Raw genomic sequence first — 18,893 nt, 5'->3', positions numbered from 1 at the left:
GATTTAGACCCCCCACAGAGTATGTTTTCGACAACCTCAGGAGAAGACTGTGAAGCAGAACTGTGAACACACACCCTGGGAACCCTTAACTTACTAAAGCTTTCCTAGGTTTTAGCCCCATGGAATTGCCTGGATGGGGTGTGCGGGAAGTTGTCTTTCTAAGATCACCAGAGCTGCACTTGCCCATAAGTCCTAGTACTTTATTATCCGGGGATAGGTAGGATGTCAGGACGCAAATGCTCCTCTTCCCGGGATGTGCAAGCTCTTGCTGGCAGACGCACTAATTCTGGCAGGCATTTCAGTGATCAGACTAGTACGTCCGCAGTTTCTTTCGTATTTAGAGCCCACAGACTTGGACTGAGACTCCTGCAGAAAGAGTCGGGCTTTAATTGCCACCGGGCTCCCTAAGTGCTATAGCCACGGGCACAATTTAAATTAAACCTCGGGGAGCCGACAGCATTCCCCGCCAGGGGCCCAGGGCGGCTGCCGGCTGACTGCGTCGTGGGACGCCAGTGCTGAAGTGAGACTGGATGCGCAGGGCGAAGGGAAACTGCAGATTTGCTGCCCCCCTCTGGGGCAAAGTGGGATCGCTAGTCTGAGCGCAGGGAAGCCCCCTCCCTCTCACCTTTCCTCTCCCCCATAGCATCAGCTGCCTCTGCCCCGGGCAGAGGGCCGGGCAGCCGGTGGGGGGCGCTGGCTGCCGGCTCCCCCTTGCTCTAAACCCCTTCCATTCCTCCCGCCCCGTGGGAAACTCAAGGCGCGGGTGACGTCACGGGGGGCTTTTCTGACGTCACCCGGGCACATGCTGGCCGCGCGCGCGCAGCCCGTCCCCTTTGGGCGGGGTGCGAAGGTGGGCTTGCCGGCGAGTCCCGCTGCTCCAGAGCCGGAGGTCCACCCCTGCCCGTTAAAAGAAAGCAGACTGCTGGCCGAAAAAGCCCCTTCCTTGCCGGCCTCCCTAGGGTTAGCAGACTGCTCCGGTGCCTTCGTGCCGACGCCCCCTAACTGTTCCCTACTTGACTTTGCAGCTCAGGTCCGTGTTCTTTTAACGAAGGGTGCTTTGGGGTGTAATGTGTGTGGACAGAAAGAGAGACCAAGATTGGGTGGGATTGTAACTCACAAATCCCATCCCCCTGTTTAGAAAGTGAGGCAGCTGGCAACTTGCAAGGGACCCAAACTCCAGCCCTATCTTCCCCCTCTAGTCACAGAAATCTTAGGGGCACATTGGCGGCTGCTGTAACTTGCTGCAGCTCTGGGACTGCCCAGCTACACCAGTGGAACTCCCCTGATATGGGCCTCACCCTTACTTTAAAATGTCCTTTCCTGTTCTTCAGAAACGCGTGGATGCTAAACTTCAGGGTAACTTCAGCTCCAAACAGTAGTCCATGTTACTCTTATTTGAATTAGGAAGGACCTGATTAATTCCATTCCAGGCAGTTCAAAGGTTGGTTTATCCCTTTTTTTTTTTTTGTATGGAAACCATCCAAAATCCAGCACTCATGAGATTTCTGGTATTACCTAGTTCCTGCTGATTGATAAGACCCCTAGAGTTCCTGGGGTATTGCACCATTTCCAATTCCTCTCCCAGCTAAAATCAGGAGTACCAGAATGAAACTAAAAGGAACAGGAGCAACTGTTCACTTGCAAATCCCACAAAGGGTTAAGTCACTTCTACACTAGCTCCTCCATCTTTAATTACATGCTTCCCTAACGTCCTCCTCCTCTTCCTGCCTCTTAATAAAAGCGCTACATCATCACTTCAATAAACAAAAGGGTTAAAATCCCTTTAAGGAAAGCAGCCCACTTTTGTGCTTATTCTTCCAAAGATGTGCTCCCACGAGCCTGCACTCTCACACTGCAAGAGGACTTGTGGAAGCTAAATTACCCACTGGTTAGTGCCCTAGTTTGGGACTCAGGAGACCTAGGGTCTTTTCTCTACAAAAATACTGCTCTAGGTAGATATCACTATGACACCTCACAAGAAAACCTCTTTCCACTTAAGAGGAGAATCATCACCTAAAAAGGAGGGTGCGGAACCTGGCGGAGGGCTCTCAACTGCCTACACTGACAGGTGCAAGGAAACCGCTCCTGTCAGGAGTGACAGCCTGACTCCCCTGATTCTCTCACTGCTGCCCCTGAAAGGAGCAGGGAAACCGACCAGCGCAGCCCGACTGGTCAGTTTCCCCTCTCCAGTGAGCAGTGGGCAGCCCAGAGCAAGGCTGTTGGCTGCCTACCACTCACAGGAGACAGGAAACTGACCAGCGTTTCCTGGCTGCTCCGAGTTATGCAAAATTTGACTTAGGCAGGGTTGTGCAAGAACGCAACCTCCACATGTCGGAGGTCTACTGTACAGTCATACTCTTCTCCAGTGCACAGAGCTCCTCTTCCCAGGTCACGATAAACATTCTGATCTGGAAAGTTTACAATGGCAAATTCTACTGACAGCACCCAGGTTTCTTCCTGGATGTGCATCCAACCAATAATAGACAAGCTGCTCTGCCTGGCTGTTTGCTTGGACAGCAAAACAGACTAATTCATAACATTAGCAATCCAAAGTGTCAGTCCCAGATTACCATTTTCTCTGGTAGTGCTGCTTTCATGAGGAGAAGGTGTATGGGGACAAACACGATCTCCACAAGCAGTTTGTGAAAGGACTGAGGCAGGTTCATTGTGTTGGCAAGAATTTAAGGAACCTTCAGGAATGCACCATGGGAAACAAAAGATCCCAGTTCTGTGGAGTGTAGCTGAGAAGGAGGGATGTGGGAGTAAGAGAAAAGCTTGGCGTAACACCAGGGAGGAATGCATTCAGCTGGCTGAGAGACTCCAAAATGAGGTCATTGGGAAAGCCAGCAGACCACACCAGGGTCACCGTGGTCCACAGGCTGTTCCAAGAGGGGTAAGGAATGCAGGTATTTCTTCTGAGCCAGAGTTGTGTTCAAGGGCAGGTGACACAGGTGACTGCCTGAGGGGCCAGTGTTATGCTTATAAGAAGCACATGGAATCTTTTCATGGAAAAAGGCACTATGATGCATTGATGGAGAATACAGAGTAAAAGCATATGCAGACATATACACACACACACTATCCTACTAGTGATATTATAGTTAACGACCAGAGGCTCAGACCAATCTAGTGACCAATTAGGGAGTGGAGCCAGGTTCTTTCACTTGGGATTCCGATGCTCTGAGGCTGGCCTGATGAACCCAAAACAGCATTGCAAAGATGCCTGCTCTCAAAGTCCTCAGCTGCCACTTGAGTTTACAAGTTTCACAGAGTCATGTTTCAATCAGTCATATTTATGTAAGTGTTTATCTTCAGGTTGTTTTCGTGTACTTTGAATGTTTGTTCTTTCAGGGAGTTGCCACATTGGGTTTCAGCTTATCTGGCCATTCCTAAGGATTGGAGAAACTTGCTTCACCTCTGTGCTTGTTTCTGTGCATTTATTATTAACATTTAATCCTTATCATTAACATTTAATCCCCCTTTTCATGTTCCAATAAATCTGTTAGTCTATAAGGTGCCACAGGACTTCTTGTTGTTTTTGAAGACACACACTAACATGGCTACTTCTCTGATACTTGTCATCTTTGTTATGTATCTGAATCTGAAGAGTGAACTCAGGTCTATGTATATTAAACTTTTAACGAATATTCTCTTTCTTTTTTAAATAAATGTATTTTATTAATAAGAATTGGCTATAAGCACATATTTGGGATAAGGTCTGAAATATTTATTAAACTGGAAGTTAATATGCCCAATTCTTTGGGACTGGTAGAACTTTATTTGACTGAGTGAAAGCTTCTGCTCTGGATTGTAACCCACACCTTCATCTAGATAAGCCAAGACTCCAGGTTCAGGTGCCTGGCTATCACTGGGGCAGAGACGTTCTGCAATATGCTACTTCTAGTTGACTGAAGCAGGAATAAAAAAAGCTACAGTCAAAAGAAACCACAGCCGCCCATGTATTAGAACTATGGTGTGAAGATGCCCAGGTCCTTCAGATCTCTGTTCGGAACTGCAGTGCGGTCCCAGCCATTTTTCTTTCATAATCTTGATTGAATCGCTCATTTTGGGCCACGGTAAAGTGATTCTTCCAGTCCCCTGCAATGCCTGAAAAAAGGAAGGCAGTGAATGAAAACAAAGGAACTCCTGATGCTGAGCAATGCAATAAAAAGAATATCAACGTGACATTAATGGTCTAAATTCTGCTTTCAGTTACATTCTTTTCTCCACCTCCTATAGATTTGCAAAAGTGCCACTGAAACCAGAATTTGAGTCTGAATCGATTAGGTGAGTACATTTTCCATGCCCCTCCAGAAAAATGTAGTTCATTAAATGGAATGCTTGTTAGACAAAAAAATCAACAAATGTTGGATGCTTCACAATACTGAACACCTTCCATTTCACTAACTGCTATATACAAGCAGACTCCGCCTGCCTAACAGCCTATCACTGTGAATATACTTTCCATATACTAAAGGCAAAAGGCATCAAGAAAAATGCTGGTACCCAGGACAGCTGGACTTTAAAAAGTGTGCTCTTTTCATCAAAATGTTTAGGGAACAGTTGGGTTGTAAGTGGAATTTAGTCACTGGAAAACTGGTGAACCGAAGCACTGTGCTGAGTGATTTTCTAACGGTATGTGGGAGCTCTGAGTTGAAGCTGGAGAAAGCAAAGCAGATAACCATATCCTCTGTTCCATTCTCATTGCTTTTTTAAACATAGTTTTAGTATTTAGTATGAAAACCGCTGCCTCTCACCTGTGTTATTGTTAGTACACATCATTATTACAGTAATGGCTTGGGACCAGAAAAGACTGGGCCCCCATTGTGCTTGGTACTGTAATTAGAGTCATGGACAGTCTTGTCCCAAAGGGCTCAGGCTGTATCATAGGGTCCATTCCACATATTGGTTCTGTTATTAATTTTGTATTCTGTACCCATTCTGTATTCTACCTATTGGTTCAGTTTTGAATTTTTTCTGCCTCCCATGGCCAACAAGCCTTTTTGTTTCTCATTGTCTAGGGAACGTGAGGTTTGATAAAGATATCATATGGAGATGTGAGGAATTAAGGTCAAATTTTTAAAGAGCTTGGCTCCCATTTAGGCCTTTGAACAAAATGGCCAGATTTTCAGACAGGCTCAATATGTAGCAGCTCACATTGTTGTCAGTGAGAGAAGCCGGATGCTTGTGAAATTCAGTCACTTCCTTCTGATGTGTAACTGGGAGCTGAACTCTTAAAGAGATAGCACTATTGTCTCCATTTAGCCACAGAGCCAGTTCTAAACAGGTAGCATGGGCAGAGTCCAGGCTTCCACAATGCCTCTCTATTCTGTTCTTTAAATGACTACATCTAGGGATCAGATAGTACATCTAGGGATCAGATTGTAGTTCAGTCTCCATGTCCTGATGAGCCTGGGATTGCTAGTTAGTGCCTTCTGCCAAGGCATTTGTGAGTGTAAGGAATGTGCCAGCAGGAGCTCAATTCTGCTGAAGGATTTGAGGAATGTGTCCTTTAGAGATAATTTGCATGAAAATGCAAAGGTGTGCATATGTAATGTCTTGTAAACAAAGCCTGATGGGAGGAGGTTAAGCAATGAAGTTTCATCTATTGTAAACAACATGTTGTTATAAAGTCACAATTTATGCTATCACCCAGTGTAAGAATTGTGGAGTCTCACCAATGGTTGAAGTTGTTGTGGGGGTACAGGGCAGTCATCACTGCTGTATAAGATATGAATTGCACAGGGCTGCCTTCATTTAAGCATCGTGAGGCATGGGGCAGGGGGGAGGGATAGTGGTTGAATGAACTGTTTGGGAGCCTTTTGGCTATACAGCTGTAAGACTGGTTTGAGTAGTCCCTCTCCCCATTCACAGGTAGATCTAAAGCTGAATCTACCCTGGTATATGCTGTGGCTGGGCCTGGAGCTGAATGTCCTTATGAGCTGAAGCCACAGAGATCTGGAATCATGGGGTTTTGCCTGCAGCAAAACCCACATGACAGAAGGCAAATGAGCAGCTGAGCACATTGGACAAGCAGCTGGCAGGAGCGGGTGGCTGATGGGGCAGCTGACAGGGGCAAGGGGAACACCGGACCAGTACAAAGAGGGCATTGCCTCAGGTTCAATGAGGGAATGAATCAGGGTGATGTGTCAGGGCCTGCACAGACTGGACAGAGTTGTAAGTGAGGTATTTGAAGGGGCGTACAGAGAAAGTTTGGATATGTAGATTTGATCTTTACTGTATTGAACTGGTGAGCCTGACACTGCTCAAGCCATTTGAGCTGGGACAGTTACTTGAGGGTTGGTTACAAATTCTGGGTGTGGTATGTTCCCAAGCTTATGCAATATGACTTTTGTGTCTCTTTCATTATAAGTTTCTTTTCTACACTCAGACTCTGTGCTGGCGAGTGGGGAAGCATTGCCTCTCTGAGGCGCCCTGGGGTATGAATTTCCCAAGGTACTGGGTGGGAGTTTGAGCCAGTTCTATGTGAGATGGATGAAAAAGAACCCCTAGATGTTGAACCTGGCCTTGGTTGCTGCTGACTCCTTCCAACAGAAGGATTATGTGAGATATAAACAGCTATCCACTAGGAACAGTGACGCCAATTTATTTTACACAAGCCACTGAAAAGCCATCAGACATAAATACTGTCTGGGTAGCTTATGAAGGAAAAAAGGATTAAAAGTACCAACCTGTTACAAATGAGAAGAAGAATGGTTAGTAGTGCCTGTGCAAATCCTTACCTTTACGCATAAAAGGGGAGATGCTATGATCCATTACATCACTTGGGACCATCTTATAATTGGTGGTGGGATTCTCTTTCATCATTTCAAATGAAGTGTGATAGACAATCCTGTCGAGAACCTCCTCCTTCAGATCCTTCCCAAGGAACATCATCACCTTGCGGATTTCACGCTTGGGATCCTACAGAAAGACAAGTGGCACTTCCAATGGTGTTTGGTGGGAACCAGTTGCTCACCTAGCCAGGAGAAAATGGCCACCAGCGTGCAGGGAAGTGAGAGTCTAGAGCTTTTATGAGGTGCCAGAAACCTCAAGTTGTTTTATTGTGTCAAAACCAATACCCAGCAATACATTTGATCAACCTGGCACCCAGTTCTTACACCCCTTCCCGAAAGAGAAAGGAGGCTAACAGCCCCCCAGAACCGATTCTTGTCTCCCTCCTGAGAATAGCATGAAATAGGCAACTTTAATTCTGGCTTTGCGTTAATTCTGAGAACTTGGACTTGAACCCCAAATAATGTTCTTTTAATATGATTGTTTTTGAGGTGTGGAACATATGGGGAGGGAGAAACTGGTCCCCATCTCACCAATCCCATCACTTTAGGGAGTGAGGCAGCCAGCCACTTCTGAGAGACCCGAATTCCAGCCACTCACAGACTTCTTAGGGCCAGAGCTGCAACTGCTATAACTTGCTCCAGCTCTACTGACTACACCAATGGAGCCACGGTTTGGGTGACCCTCTGTCCCGTTCCTCTTATTGAAGCCTCTTTCAGCTGTCCTGACTTTTGAAAAACAGGCACATTGTCCTGTATCTTTTGTTTCTGCGCTCTGCCCCTGCTGGCCAGTCACCATCAGTGCAGCCACAGCAGCCCCCTGTTTGTGGCTGGCAGGTGAGTGCGGGCAGGCTGTGGCCATCAGATGGGGTCACAGGCAGGATGAGGTACAGTCCTGGGGGCAGTGCTACAGCTCCTTTCCCTGCCCCAAGTCAGATCAGAGGCAGGAGCCCGAGCCTTGGGCCAGCTTCTCTGGCTGGTACTCCAAGCAGGGTGCTTCTTCCTCTTCTGCTGCTGGTGTGAGGGGTGGAAGCTGCCCCTCAACTCCCAGCCTCCTTTGCTCACACAGCTGTTGAGAGCCACAGGGGTGGCCAGTCAGGTAGAGCATGTGTTGGCCGCAGGCCCGAAGGAGCAGTGGGAAAAGGCAGTCTGGTAGAGGAAAGGCAGCCCTGGGGAGTATCACCTAAACCCCCCTGTGGGGTTCCGCAAGCTTTTTGTGCCTTAACCCCAGCACTCTCAATCCCTGCCCCAGCATGCCCACCCCTCGGGGCCGAAACCCTGATCCCTGGCACCTGTCTGCCCCCCTGAAACTGGAGCTGCAGGGCTGAATACAAAGCCCTGGGGACCATGTGCAGCTGAACACAGGAGCTGCAGGACTAAAGTCCTGATGCCTGGTGTTCTCTCTCCCTCCCACTTATGAAGCAGGGCTGAATTCCCAAGCCCTGGCAATTCCTGTGGGGCAGAAAGAAGGAGCCCAGGGGCTGAAGTTCTGATCATTCACCCCCACCCCAAACTGAAGCTGGGAGTGCCAGGGCTGAATCCTGGGTCCCCACTCTCCCTATTTAGCAAAAGCCCTCTGAGACCATGGGCAGAACTGGAGGGGCACTGGGGCTGTTGCCCCCCTCAAGCTTCAATGGAACTGCTGGGCAGTCCTGGGGACAGACCCACCCCTCTTCTTGCCTTATCCTCTGGCCAGTTTGGAGGCAGGAAGCCAGAGCCAGGCAGTGTTCTCTCGTCTCCCCCTGCCACTGGTGCAGGAGGTTGAGCTGTCCCTGTCCCTGTCCCTGTCCCTGTCCTGGTAAGAGCTGCAGGTAAGAGCCACGGTTCTTGAGAAGAGAGAGTAAGGGGATGGAGGGGAGGTTCCCAGCATGGCTGTGAGGGAAAAGGGGAGCCAGCACTGCTATCGCAGCAGTGCTCAGGGCTGTCTGCCCCTTCAACCCTTGGCTCTGCCCTTTCTGAGGGTGCAGAGCTGTGGTCCCCCTGCTACCTTGCACCAGGTCCCACAGTGTCTGTTGGCACCACTGCTTAGGGTAACAGGGTCTCCCAGAGTTTGGGTGTTGTCATGGGGCTGCACTCTAAGGCCAGGGCACGGTGGCTTGAGAGACATGTGGAGCCTGATGAGTGTTGGAAAACAGACAAAAAGACAGGTAACAGAGAGAGAGACTCTGCCCAGACTGGGCGCTCTGAGTCTGGACTGAGCTACTTCCAGGAGCAATCAGCAGGAGGCACCATGGGTGTGAGTCCCAACCTGCTGCACACCTCAAATGTGTATTTGTTGCCTTCTCACCTCTTTCATGTCCTCATAGAACAGGTACAATATAGGATGGTCCTTCCTCTTCTCCCACCACTCTTTTACATGGTCATACCAGGAACCATATGCAACTAAACTTAGAGAAAGAGGTACAAAAATAGGGTTGGTGATGTGAGCGTGTCAGGTGACTGGGGTCACATTCTCTTTTGGCCTCATGCTACAGAAATGCATTGTGCACACAATGACTATGGCATAACGTGCAAATCGGGTTCCTGTGATTTGTGATGGTTTGCATACACTGGGGCAAGTTCTTCGCTTCACTGGTGCCATTGTCAGGTTAGAATCCTCATCTGTTGTTTACATGGCTGGAGCAGAAATTAGATACTAATGAGCTCTTATATAAATACAGCTTAGGGCCAGATTCCCAGCTGGTATTGGCATACTGTACTTTAAATGCAATCAGTGACCAGCTCTCTAGGTGCTGTAAACATTGCAGTCAAGGGCCAGTTCCTTAGCCACTGGGAACTGGCCATAGCTCCACTGACGTAAGTGCAGCTCTGCTAATTTACAGCTGCTGAGAATCTGTCGTTAAGTTCTAGTTCTACTTGTATAAGGTCTGAGACAGTGTCCTCTGCTATGCAGACTCCCCAGTCACTGCTCCCTCTGAAAGGGAGCGCAGACAGAGTGGAGGTCACTCAAACTCTCTGGCCTAAGAGGAAAATTTCCTCTCTCACTTCCCACTGGACTTGCTAGTACACTGAGAATACAGAAAAAGGCACAGCATCCAATTTTTCTAGCAAGATCTTGCTGGATCTTAGTCTGGAAAATTCCCTTAAAGTTGCAGGTCCAAGATCCAAGCAGCATCAATTTAAAGCCCTGGAAACACAGATTGTTCACAGATGTCAGTCTCACCTCTGCCCATCATGTATTTCTCAATATATTGCTCCCACGTGCCTGGGTCTGGATGCAGCTTGTTCATTAGGTCAAAATGGTAGTAGGAGACAACTACATCTTTGGCATTTCGGGCAACATAGATCATCTGTAGAAGGAAGAAGAGAACAATCCACGTTGCCACAGTGACCTTGAGTTCTGAGTGGCTCCAGATTACATTTCAAAGTTAAGGAAGGGAGTTCGTGTTTGTCTCCTTTCACAATTCCAATCCTACAACCAGGGATCCAAATTCTGGCTCAACAAAGGACAAATTATAGCTGCAGGAATCTAAAGGTCCCTTGATACAGTGGTCTAAGAATAGAGAACCATGGACTCTACGAAGAATTGGAAGCCACAGGAGCTCCAACTCCGGCAGCTCCAACTAGCTCTTTCTGTGGTCTTTGGTCCATCTCTCTGTTTCTCAGCTTTCCCTTCCATAAAAAAGGAGAAAACAACACCACACATTTCATAAAATCATGGCATACTAGAACCAGAAGAAATCTCAGGAGTCATCAAATCTTATTTCCCTGCACCCATGGCAGAATCAAGCATCATCTAGATCACCCCGAGAGGTGTTTATCTAACCTGCTCTTAAAAATCTCTAGTGATGGAGATTCCACAATCTCCCTCAGAAAATTATTCCTGACAGTTAGGGGAAAAAAAATTTAATGTCCCACCTAAAACTCCCTTAGTGCAGTTTAAGTCTTGCTTCTTGTCCTATCCTCAAAGGCTAAGAGGAATAATTTTTTCCCTCCTCCTTGTAACACCTCTTTAGGTACTTGAAAGACATTATCATGTCCCATCTCTGGCTTCTCTTTTCCAAACTAAACTCAGTTCTTTCATTCTTCCCTCACAGGTCATGATTTCTAGACCTTTTAACAATTTTTGTTGCTTTTCGCTATAACTTCTCCAAATCATTCCTAAAATGGGCTGCCCAGAACTGGACACAGTACTCCATTTGAGACTCAGTCAGAGCAGAGTAAAGTGGAAGAATTACTTCTTGTGTCTCGCTTACAACACTCCTTTTAATACATCCCAGAAAAATGTTTGTTTTTTTTGCAACAGTGTCAGAGTTTTGATTCATATTTAGCTTGTGGTCCACTATGACCCCTAGATCCCTTTCTGGTGTACTCCTTCCTAAACAGTCATTTCCCATTTTGTATCAGTGCAACTAACTGTTCTTTCCTAAATGAACCACTTTGTATTTGTCCTTTTTGAATTTCATCGTATTTACCTTAGACCGTTTCTCCAGTTTGTACAGATTATTTTGACTATACAAATATACTCTCTATGCCATTATTTAAACTGTTGATGAAGATATTGAACAGAACTGGTCCCAAAACTGATCCCTATCAAATCCTACGCATTATGCCCTTCCACCACAGCTACAAACCATGGATAACTAGTCCCTGGGAACAGTTATCCAACCAGTCATGCACCCACTTTATAGTAGCCCTATCTAGGGTTGTCTTTCCCTAGTTTATTTATAAGAAGGTCATCAGAGACCCCACCAAAACCTAATCATACCGCTTCCTTCTTATCCACAAGGTTTGTTGTCCTAACAAAGAAATCCCATCCTGTCATTTTCACCAATGTCAGGCAGTGTGCAGGCCCCCACAGGAAGAGAAACTCTGGCAGCATCAGTTCTACACCAGGGGAACAGCAGGCAGCCAGCACTACCCCCAAAGGGGGTAATGTGTGCCAGGGAGGGATTGTGGCCAGGATGCCTGGGGCATTAGCTAATTCCGTATATCCCTCCTATAGAGCATTAAACCACTGTACCTCTGAAGGACAGTCACAATGCACTCCTTCTCTGCCCTGCCCTTGGGGCACATCCTCCTGCTCCCCCAAATGTAGTAGTCGGTAGGTCTGCTCCCATGTGTTTAAACATAGCCATTCATACAGTGGCAAAATACATCATCTCCTCCAGAGTCAACCTGGCCGCAGGGGAGTGAATTGGATTGTAGTTTGGTTCTTGCACCATCAAGCAGAACTGATAGTTGAGTTGCAACTGCAGAACCACATTTTACCCATTTATGTCTGGGTAAACCCAGTGAACAGAAGGGTGATTGCCTAAAAGTAGGATTTTAAGACTATAGTTATTCTACAGATGGTGGTGACATTGGCAGAATTTTCTTTCCAGGACCTTTGTTACTGATTTGTAGAATTGGAAGGAGTTCAAGAAGTCATCAAGTCCAGGTCTGTGCACTCGTGGAAGGACCAATGCCATCTAAACCATCCCTGCTACGTATTTGTCTAACATCGTCTTAAATCTTCAGAGATGGAGATTCCTCCCTAGGCATTTTATTCCCATGTTTAACCAACCTGAAGGTTTTTTTTAAATGTAAACCTCCCTCACTGCAATTTCAGTCCATTGCTTCTTGTCCCATCTTCAGAGAGTAAGAAGAATAAATTTTCTCACTCCTCCTCATGATGAAGTGTGGGCCAGAAAGAACTCAGCCTGATTATCAGTTCCCAGGGACAGCCTGCAAGGCTGGTGACTAGAAAAACATATTACTGAAAACTCAGGGAATATCATCTCTTTTTAAAAAAGAATCCCACGAGGCTAATTTAATGGGAACTGAATGTCCTAACCCCTTAGGGATCTTTGAAAATCTCAGCCAAACTATGAATATAAACCTGTATCCCAATGCTGTAAAGTAAAGCAGCCAAAATGCTGCTTTAGCGATATATTATGAAGGCAACTCAAAAAAAAAACTCTTTCAGCTTGAGAAGAGAGTCAGCAGGTAAACATGAGGAAATGGGCCCTGGCAGAAGGTGGGACTAACATGAATATTCTGTGCTCAAGGAACATCATGCTTTCCCCCATCAGTTTATTGTCTAGGAGGCCTAAGGTCCCAGCTACTGATTACCTTGCAGCCATTTTCCCAGAAGGACGTTGGAAGGAGTTGGACAGGGAGGTGGGTTTTCACTAAGCGAGGAGATGGCATCTTGGTTAGTTGCTCTGTCCCTGGTAAACAGAAGTTTCAAGGGATGCTTATAGAGAAGACATTAAAGTTAACATTTACAAAAATACCTTAGTGTCACTAAAAGTTAGGAAATGAACTCAGATCTTCTGAGTCTCAAGCAAATGCCCTATTGACAATCCCTTCTTTCCGCTCCTAAACTTCAAGCTATCTATGTTGGATCACCTTTTTGTCCATAGTCACCCAGCACAAGTGCTATGTTTACCTGGTGACAGCTTTCCAGGGACAGCAAATTCCAACATGGGCACTTTGTTGAAAATTGCATCCCGTTTGCATTGGTCAGGATCTCCATCATTCAGAATCATGTCCACAATTTCACTCATCCATGTAGTGCCTTGAAACATAACAAGGGAGGAAAAACCCAGTCAAGAACCAAGTTTATCCACCCAGAAACACTCAGACAGGAACACCAACCACTGTTCTTCAGTCCCAGACCACAGCCCTTACGGTATTCAGCCTATTCACTTCGGATAATCTAAATTCTAGTCAAATGGTTCTCAAGTGTGGGTTGGAACCCCAAAGCAGGTCATGACCCCTTTTAAATGGAGTCATTAGGTTTGGCTTAGGTGGGCTGAAGCCCTGAAGAATGCAGCTTGAGCTACAGGCCCTCTGTGTGGGGTGTAAGCTTTTGGGATTTGACTTCCCTACCATGACCACACAGTGCAGTGTGGTTAAGGCTTTGCCCCCTGCATTCATCTCCCCAAGATGGCACAGCTCAGGTTTCATTCTTCCCCTCCGTGTTTAGGTAGCAATTTTTGTTGTGAAGCTGGAGAAATCCTGTTCTAGCTACATCTCCTCCACTCTCCGGAGGCTGAGTAGCAATGACATAGCGTTAGTCTGTAGCAGAACAATACAGTTTGCCAGCATGGGCAAGCACGCATGTCAGAGTTCTCTTTCGTGCGGAAAATCGGCAGCCCCCTACAACCACACCCATTTTCAGGTGTAGGGTGAAGCCTCTCCTAGGTCAACACAATTGCTAGCTGACTGCCCATTGCTGTGATTTCAATGAGCATCATCACTGTTCTCAGCAGCTGCCTACAACACAGGAAAAGACGAGGTTCCAGAGTGAAGGGGATTTTACCATTTGTATAATACATCCCAGTGGCCTATCCCAGCTGACATGGGATAACAGATATAATGCTGCCCCTTCTCCCTTCCCAGTACTCCTTAATTTTCCCTCTTCTAACCCCTGCCTGCTTCCCTGAGACTCACTGCACCATATTGTCAGAGCACAATTTGCTGAGTCTGATTGTTTTCTTGCTGGGCCAATGCTTCAATCCTTTGCTGCCTCACACCCAGAGTAAGAGCTGATCTCGTGTGGCAACCTGGACTCTGAGCCCTTCTGGCCAACCACCACAACAGCTAAAATCCAGGCCTGGAATTCCATCTCTTCTGAGCCTGCTGCTTTTTCTATGGGTAAAGTTAAAACCACTGAGACTCAGCCTTGCATAGCAATTAAAGGGGTCAGAGTCTATCACCTTTGCTCACATTTAATAAGCTCACTCTGGAAGCTATCCCCAGCAATAAAGTGCTGATCAGCGTGCTGAGCTCATGGGAATAAGGGGACTTTCGAAAAGGAGCCCCGTCTGGACGTGCCGCGCAGCGGCAAGGCGCGTCAATTTCGAAGCGCCGCTGCCTCCCGCATGCATTTCAGCGCTTCATTAGTAAACTTCGAAATGGCCATTTGCATGGCCATTTCGAAGTTTGGGGCACGTGTAGACGTAGCCCATCAGTGAAGATGACAGAAAATGCTGCAAAAACAGGTAAAAACCACTATCGGCCAGATGGTAGATGAACTGCAGAGAGAGCTGACAATTCATCTTTCCCTGGTACCAACCACCTTTTGCCTGTCGAACCATTCAGGATTGCCTCAATTTGCTGCTTCTTCTGTAGCATCCAGGCACTGACACAATGATAGAATCATAGGCTATGTCTACACTAGCCAAAAACATGCAAATGGCCATTTCGAAGTTTACTAATGAAGCGCTGAAATACATATTCAGCGCTTCATTAGCATGCAGGCGGCCGCAGCACTTCAAAATTGACGCGACTCGCCGCTGCGCGGCTCGTCCAGACGGGGCTCCTTTTTGAAAGGACCCCGGCTACTTCGAAGTCCCCTTAGTCCTATGAGCAGATGGGGGTAAGGGGACTTCGAAGTAGGCGGGGTCCTTTCGAAAAGGAGCCCCGTCTGGACGAGCCACACGGTAGCGAGCTGCGTCAATTTCGAAATGCCGTGGCTGCCCGCATGCTAATGAAGTGCTGAATATGTATTTCAGCACTTCATTAGTAAACTTTGAAATGGCCATTTGCATGGCCATTTCAAAGTTTTTGGCTAGTGTAGACACGGCCATAGAATCATAGGGCTGGGAGGGACCTCAGGAGGTCATCTAGTCCAGCCCCTGCTTCAAGCAGGATCAACCCCAACTAAGTCATCCCAGCCAGAACCTTGTCAACTGGGACTTAAAAACCTCTAGGGATGGGGAATCCACCGACTCGCTAGGCAACACCATTCCAGTGCTTCACCACCCTCCTGGTGAAGTAGTTTTTCCTGATATCCAACCTACTCTTCTTCTTCTGTAACTTCAGACCATTGCTCCTTTTTCTGCTATCTGACACTACTGAGAACAGTTTCTCACCTTCCTCCTTAGAGCTCCCCTTCAGGAAGTTGAAGGCTGCTATTAAATAGCGCCTCAGTCTTCTCTTCTGCAAGCCCAAATCCATCAGCCTCTTCTCATAGGTTATCAGCCTCTCCTCAGAGGTCAATGCATTGTGATGACCAGTTTGTTTAAGAGGATGTCAGTCCTTCAGATACCATCAGTCTCAATGCTTAATCAACCAAAGCCACTCAAAATATCCCGGAACCTGACCTTAGTGACTCCACCAAGTCCCCAGCCCCTTACAACCCAGATAATGATAGCCTGAGACTCAGACCTCCAGTCTCCAAGGCACATCACAAACACTAGGACAGCCCAAGAAAATACTATGTTCACTTTGTCCCTTTATTTTGGGGAAGAGGGGAAATGCCCCTCCATCTCTCTGTACCTGTGTGGTATCTGGAATACTCCCATTTTAGATGCTGCAGGGCACAGAAACATCCCTTTTAAGACAGGAACAAATCCCAGTGCAGAGGAGTTTGGGATTAAATGTGATGGGATCATTTCTAGTGATAGGTATAGGTCAGGAGCTGTGAAATGCTGGAAAGGCTCCGTGACATTCTTGCTCATTGTTAGCAACCCCTGTAAATCACTCGATCAGCTTCTTTGTCGCAAGGGGAGCTGAATGGGGCTTCAAGGGACCCAGCTACATTTCCAGGACCATAGGCATGGCCCTTTTTGGCCCCCAATGCTGAAAGCCATGAAAACTCACCAGATTTGGGGTACGTGGCTATCACAATGTCATCTGGCCTGCTCTGAAAGTTGTCTATTCTTTCCCAGTTGTATGAAAACGCGCAGACCAGTGGAATATCGTGGACCATCCTCCAGTCCTGCCGAAAGTAATCTTCTGGTGAAGCCATGCTGGGAGAAGAGTTCAACAGAGAACCGATGGACAGGAAGCTCTTGCTCTTGACTCTGTTTTCATTACAAAACTGAGGTGGTGATGGACTTTCTGATTGGCACACACCGTATCGTGTTTCAGGCCACTACATAAGAGATGGCAGCATGCCATGAAAGAGTCTGTTGCTTGATTTTCCTTCCTATTGTCTCCTGTGTCACAACACAGGTGTACATGGAACTGGGGGTCTGCAGAAGTGTGAGGTGCAGGCGGTCTCGGGTCTGCCCCACCAAAATCAAACAGTCTTTTTTTATTACCCAAAAGAACAAAGCACCTTGTTCCTCAGCATCAAGAAAACTGCTTTTAAAAACTAGAGAGATGCAAAGTAATGAATACAGCAGTAGTCAAACCCAGGGGGTGTTCTCCTGATCTGTGTGATGGATGGCAACTCAAAGAGACCTGGAATCTGTTCTCAGCTGTAGCTTATCCTTAAACAAGCCACTGTGTGTGCCCCTGGTCTCCATCTGCAAAGTGGAGATCACAAGAGTCCCTTTCCCACATGCTTTGTTTATTAGATTCTTCGGGGCAAGTGCTAACTTTCTAGCTGTTTGTACAGTGCCAAGTACACCAAAGCCCTGAATTTAACCCAGGTCTCCAGCTGCGGTCACAATAAAAACAATATGAATCACGTCTCGTAAGAAGCCATTTCTCAGGTGAGAATACTGGGTGAGTCAGGCTACTTCCTAGTGCTTTTATCAAGCAACCATGTGGAGAGTCACATGCAACAGACATTTTTCTTCTGTGTACTGGGTTCATTTGAAAAGCAACAGGCTCAGTAACACAGTAACTTCAGCCACCAAGGATGTACTGTTACCCTGTAGAAATGCAAGGCCTTGAGTAAGGTATTGGTTCTGATTCCAACAGTTAAAGAGCTGGGAGTGATCTGTGTCAGATGACTCAAGCCTGCAGGCTCAAGCTATAAATCTACAACATGAGCATTTGGATGTAAGCTGGATCCCTCCCCAGCCTGAGTATGGGCTTGGGCCAAGTCTAAATGGCCACACAGCAATATGGAGCCCCAGTCCCATGAGCCCAAGCCTGCTGACATGGGTGCATGTGTTTATCTGCGACATAGGCATACAGCTAGGAGGAAGGGTGGACTCCAGGGAACTAGATTCAGACACATTCAAGGCCCAAGTTACGCCCATACTTAGGACTTGTGAAAATCTCACAACCTGCATTTATTAAGTCCCATAAAGATAAAAATCAATGCATATAACTTATCTGCAGCAAGTCAAATAACTGTCCTGTGACCCATAGCTACTTAATAATAGGTTAGCAGGGCTGTGGCCAATATAAACAGAAGGAACACATAGCATTCTCATCCTCTGATTGAACAACAAACTTTAAGCATTAAGGAAATCTCCTCTATGACAACAGTAAGTCCTGCTGCTCTTCCTGCGTGTGTGAAATCAGATGGCTTTGAAGCGTTCTCAAATGACTGACAGTGTCATCTCTCTTTATGCTTCAAGAGCCCTCTTAAATCCCACCAACACACAAGGTAGGAGAGGAAAGTTTAGTTTTATCTCTTTGGACCTTGTTTTCCTCTGAAAAGAGTAAACAACACATATTTTAATTGCAGTTCAGCAATGATCTCATTGGAGGCTGCTGGCAAAAAAAAAATTAGAGAAAGTCACATAAAGAAGGATTCTGTAAAACAGCAAGTAATTTACCATTATGGATCTGAAACTCATATGTAAATCACAAGACAATGCACTGTGCTGTTCCATCTCCTTTTACAAAATCTCAGCTTGGAGTATGCAACACTGAACATTTGTGCAGATCTAAACTGAGTCCGGTCTCGAAGCCACAATAAAATTATACATTCATTTTGTAACAACACCTGCAGTCATAGCCTTCCTTAGTGCACACTCCTCCTCCTCCCAGGTCCTAAGTGGGGTAAATGACAAGCCTGCACATGGGACACTCTTATCTGGAAAGTTTGCAAGGTGAAACCCTGCTAAAAATGCCCAGGTTTCTTCCTGGAGGAGTATTACAGGAGTCCTAGACAGGCTGTTCTGCTTGGTTACTTACTCAGACAACAGAGCAGACAAACAAATTCCTAACAGTAACTGGTGAAAGAGTTGGAGTCTCAGTTTACCTTTCTCTTCTGGTGGTGGTTGTGCTGCTGTTGTGAAGGGAAGGAAAGGCTCTGTGAACCAGCATAATCCTCACAGGGAGATTGCGAAAGGATTGGTGGACTCGTTAGGTTGGCAAGTACATAAAAAACTCTCTGGAATGCAGCCAAGGGAAACAAACCAGCAAAGTGTCGCAAACAGCTTATCTGAGTGGGAGGGACTTGGGAGTAAGAGACGAGCTCTGCGTAAGGCCCGGAAGGACTACATTCAGTTGGCCAAGAGGCTCCCAAATTAGGAACAC

The 18,893-nt window shown here is 46.7% G+C and overlaps 1 protein-coding gene across 3 annotated transcripts; it reads right to left on the bottom strand.

The window, feature by feature from the left end:
* Positions 1-3,666: 3,666 nt before the first annotated feature.
* LOC142012879 (sulfotransferase 1B1-like) lies at positions 3,667-18,721 on the bottom strand. 3 transcript variants are annotated; one of them, XM_074993877.1, is made up of 8 exons: positions 18,616-18,721; positions 16,329-16,477; positions 13,168-13,296; positions 12,849-12,946; positions 9,958-10,084; positions 9,082-9,176; positions 6,744-6,924; positions 3,667-4,107 (listed from the first exon to the last, which is right to left on the bottom strand). In XM_074993877.1, exons 1-8 carry the CDS (start codon positions 18,678-18,680, stop codon positions 3,995-3,997), a joined length of 957 nt encoding a protein of 318 aa, XP_074849978.1. In that variant the 5' UTR covers positions 18,681-18,721; the 3' UTR covers positions 3,667-3,994. The 3 variants fall into 3 exon arrangements, with proteins under 3 accessions (XP_074849978.1, XP_074849977.1, XP_074849979.1); XM_074993876.1 differs by having other exon boundaries at positions 16,329-16,531; positions 18,616-18,698; XM_074993878.1 differs by lacking the exon at positions 16,329-16,477 and having other exon boundaries at positions 18,616-18,717.
* Positions 18,722-18,893: the final 172 nt, after the last annotated feature.

This window comes from Carettochelys insculpta, chromosome 4, assembly GCF_033958435.1.
Source record: "Carettochelys insculpta isolate YL-2023 chromosome 4, ASM3395843v1, whole genome shotgun sequence".
Lineage (NCBI taxonomy): Eukaryota > Metazoa > Chordata > Testudines > Carettochelyidae > Carettochelys > Carettochelys insculpta.
Note: the sequence above shows the minus strand (reverse complement) of the source record. Positions and strands in the feature narration are given on the sequence as shown.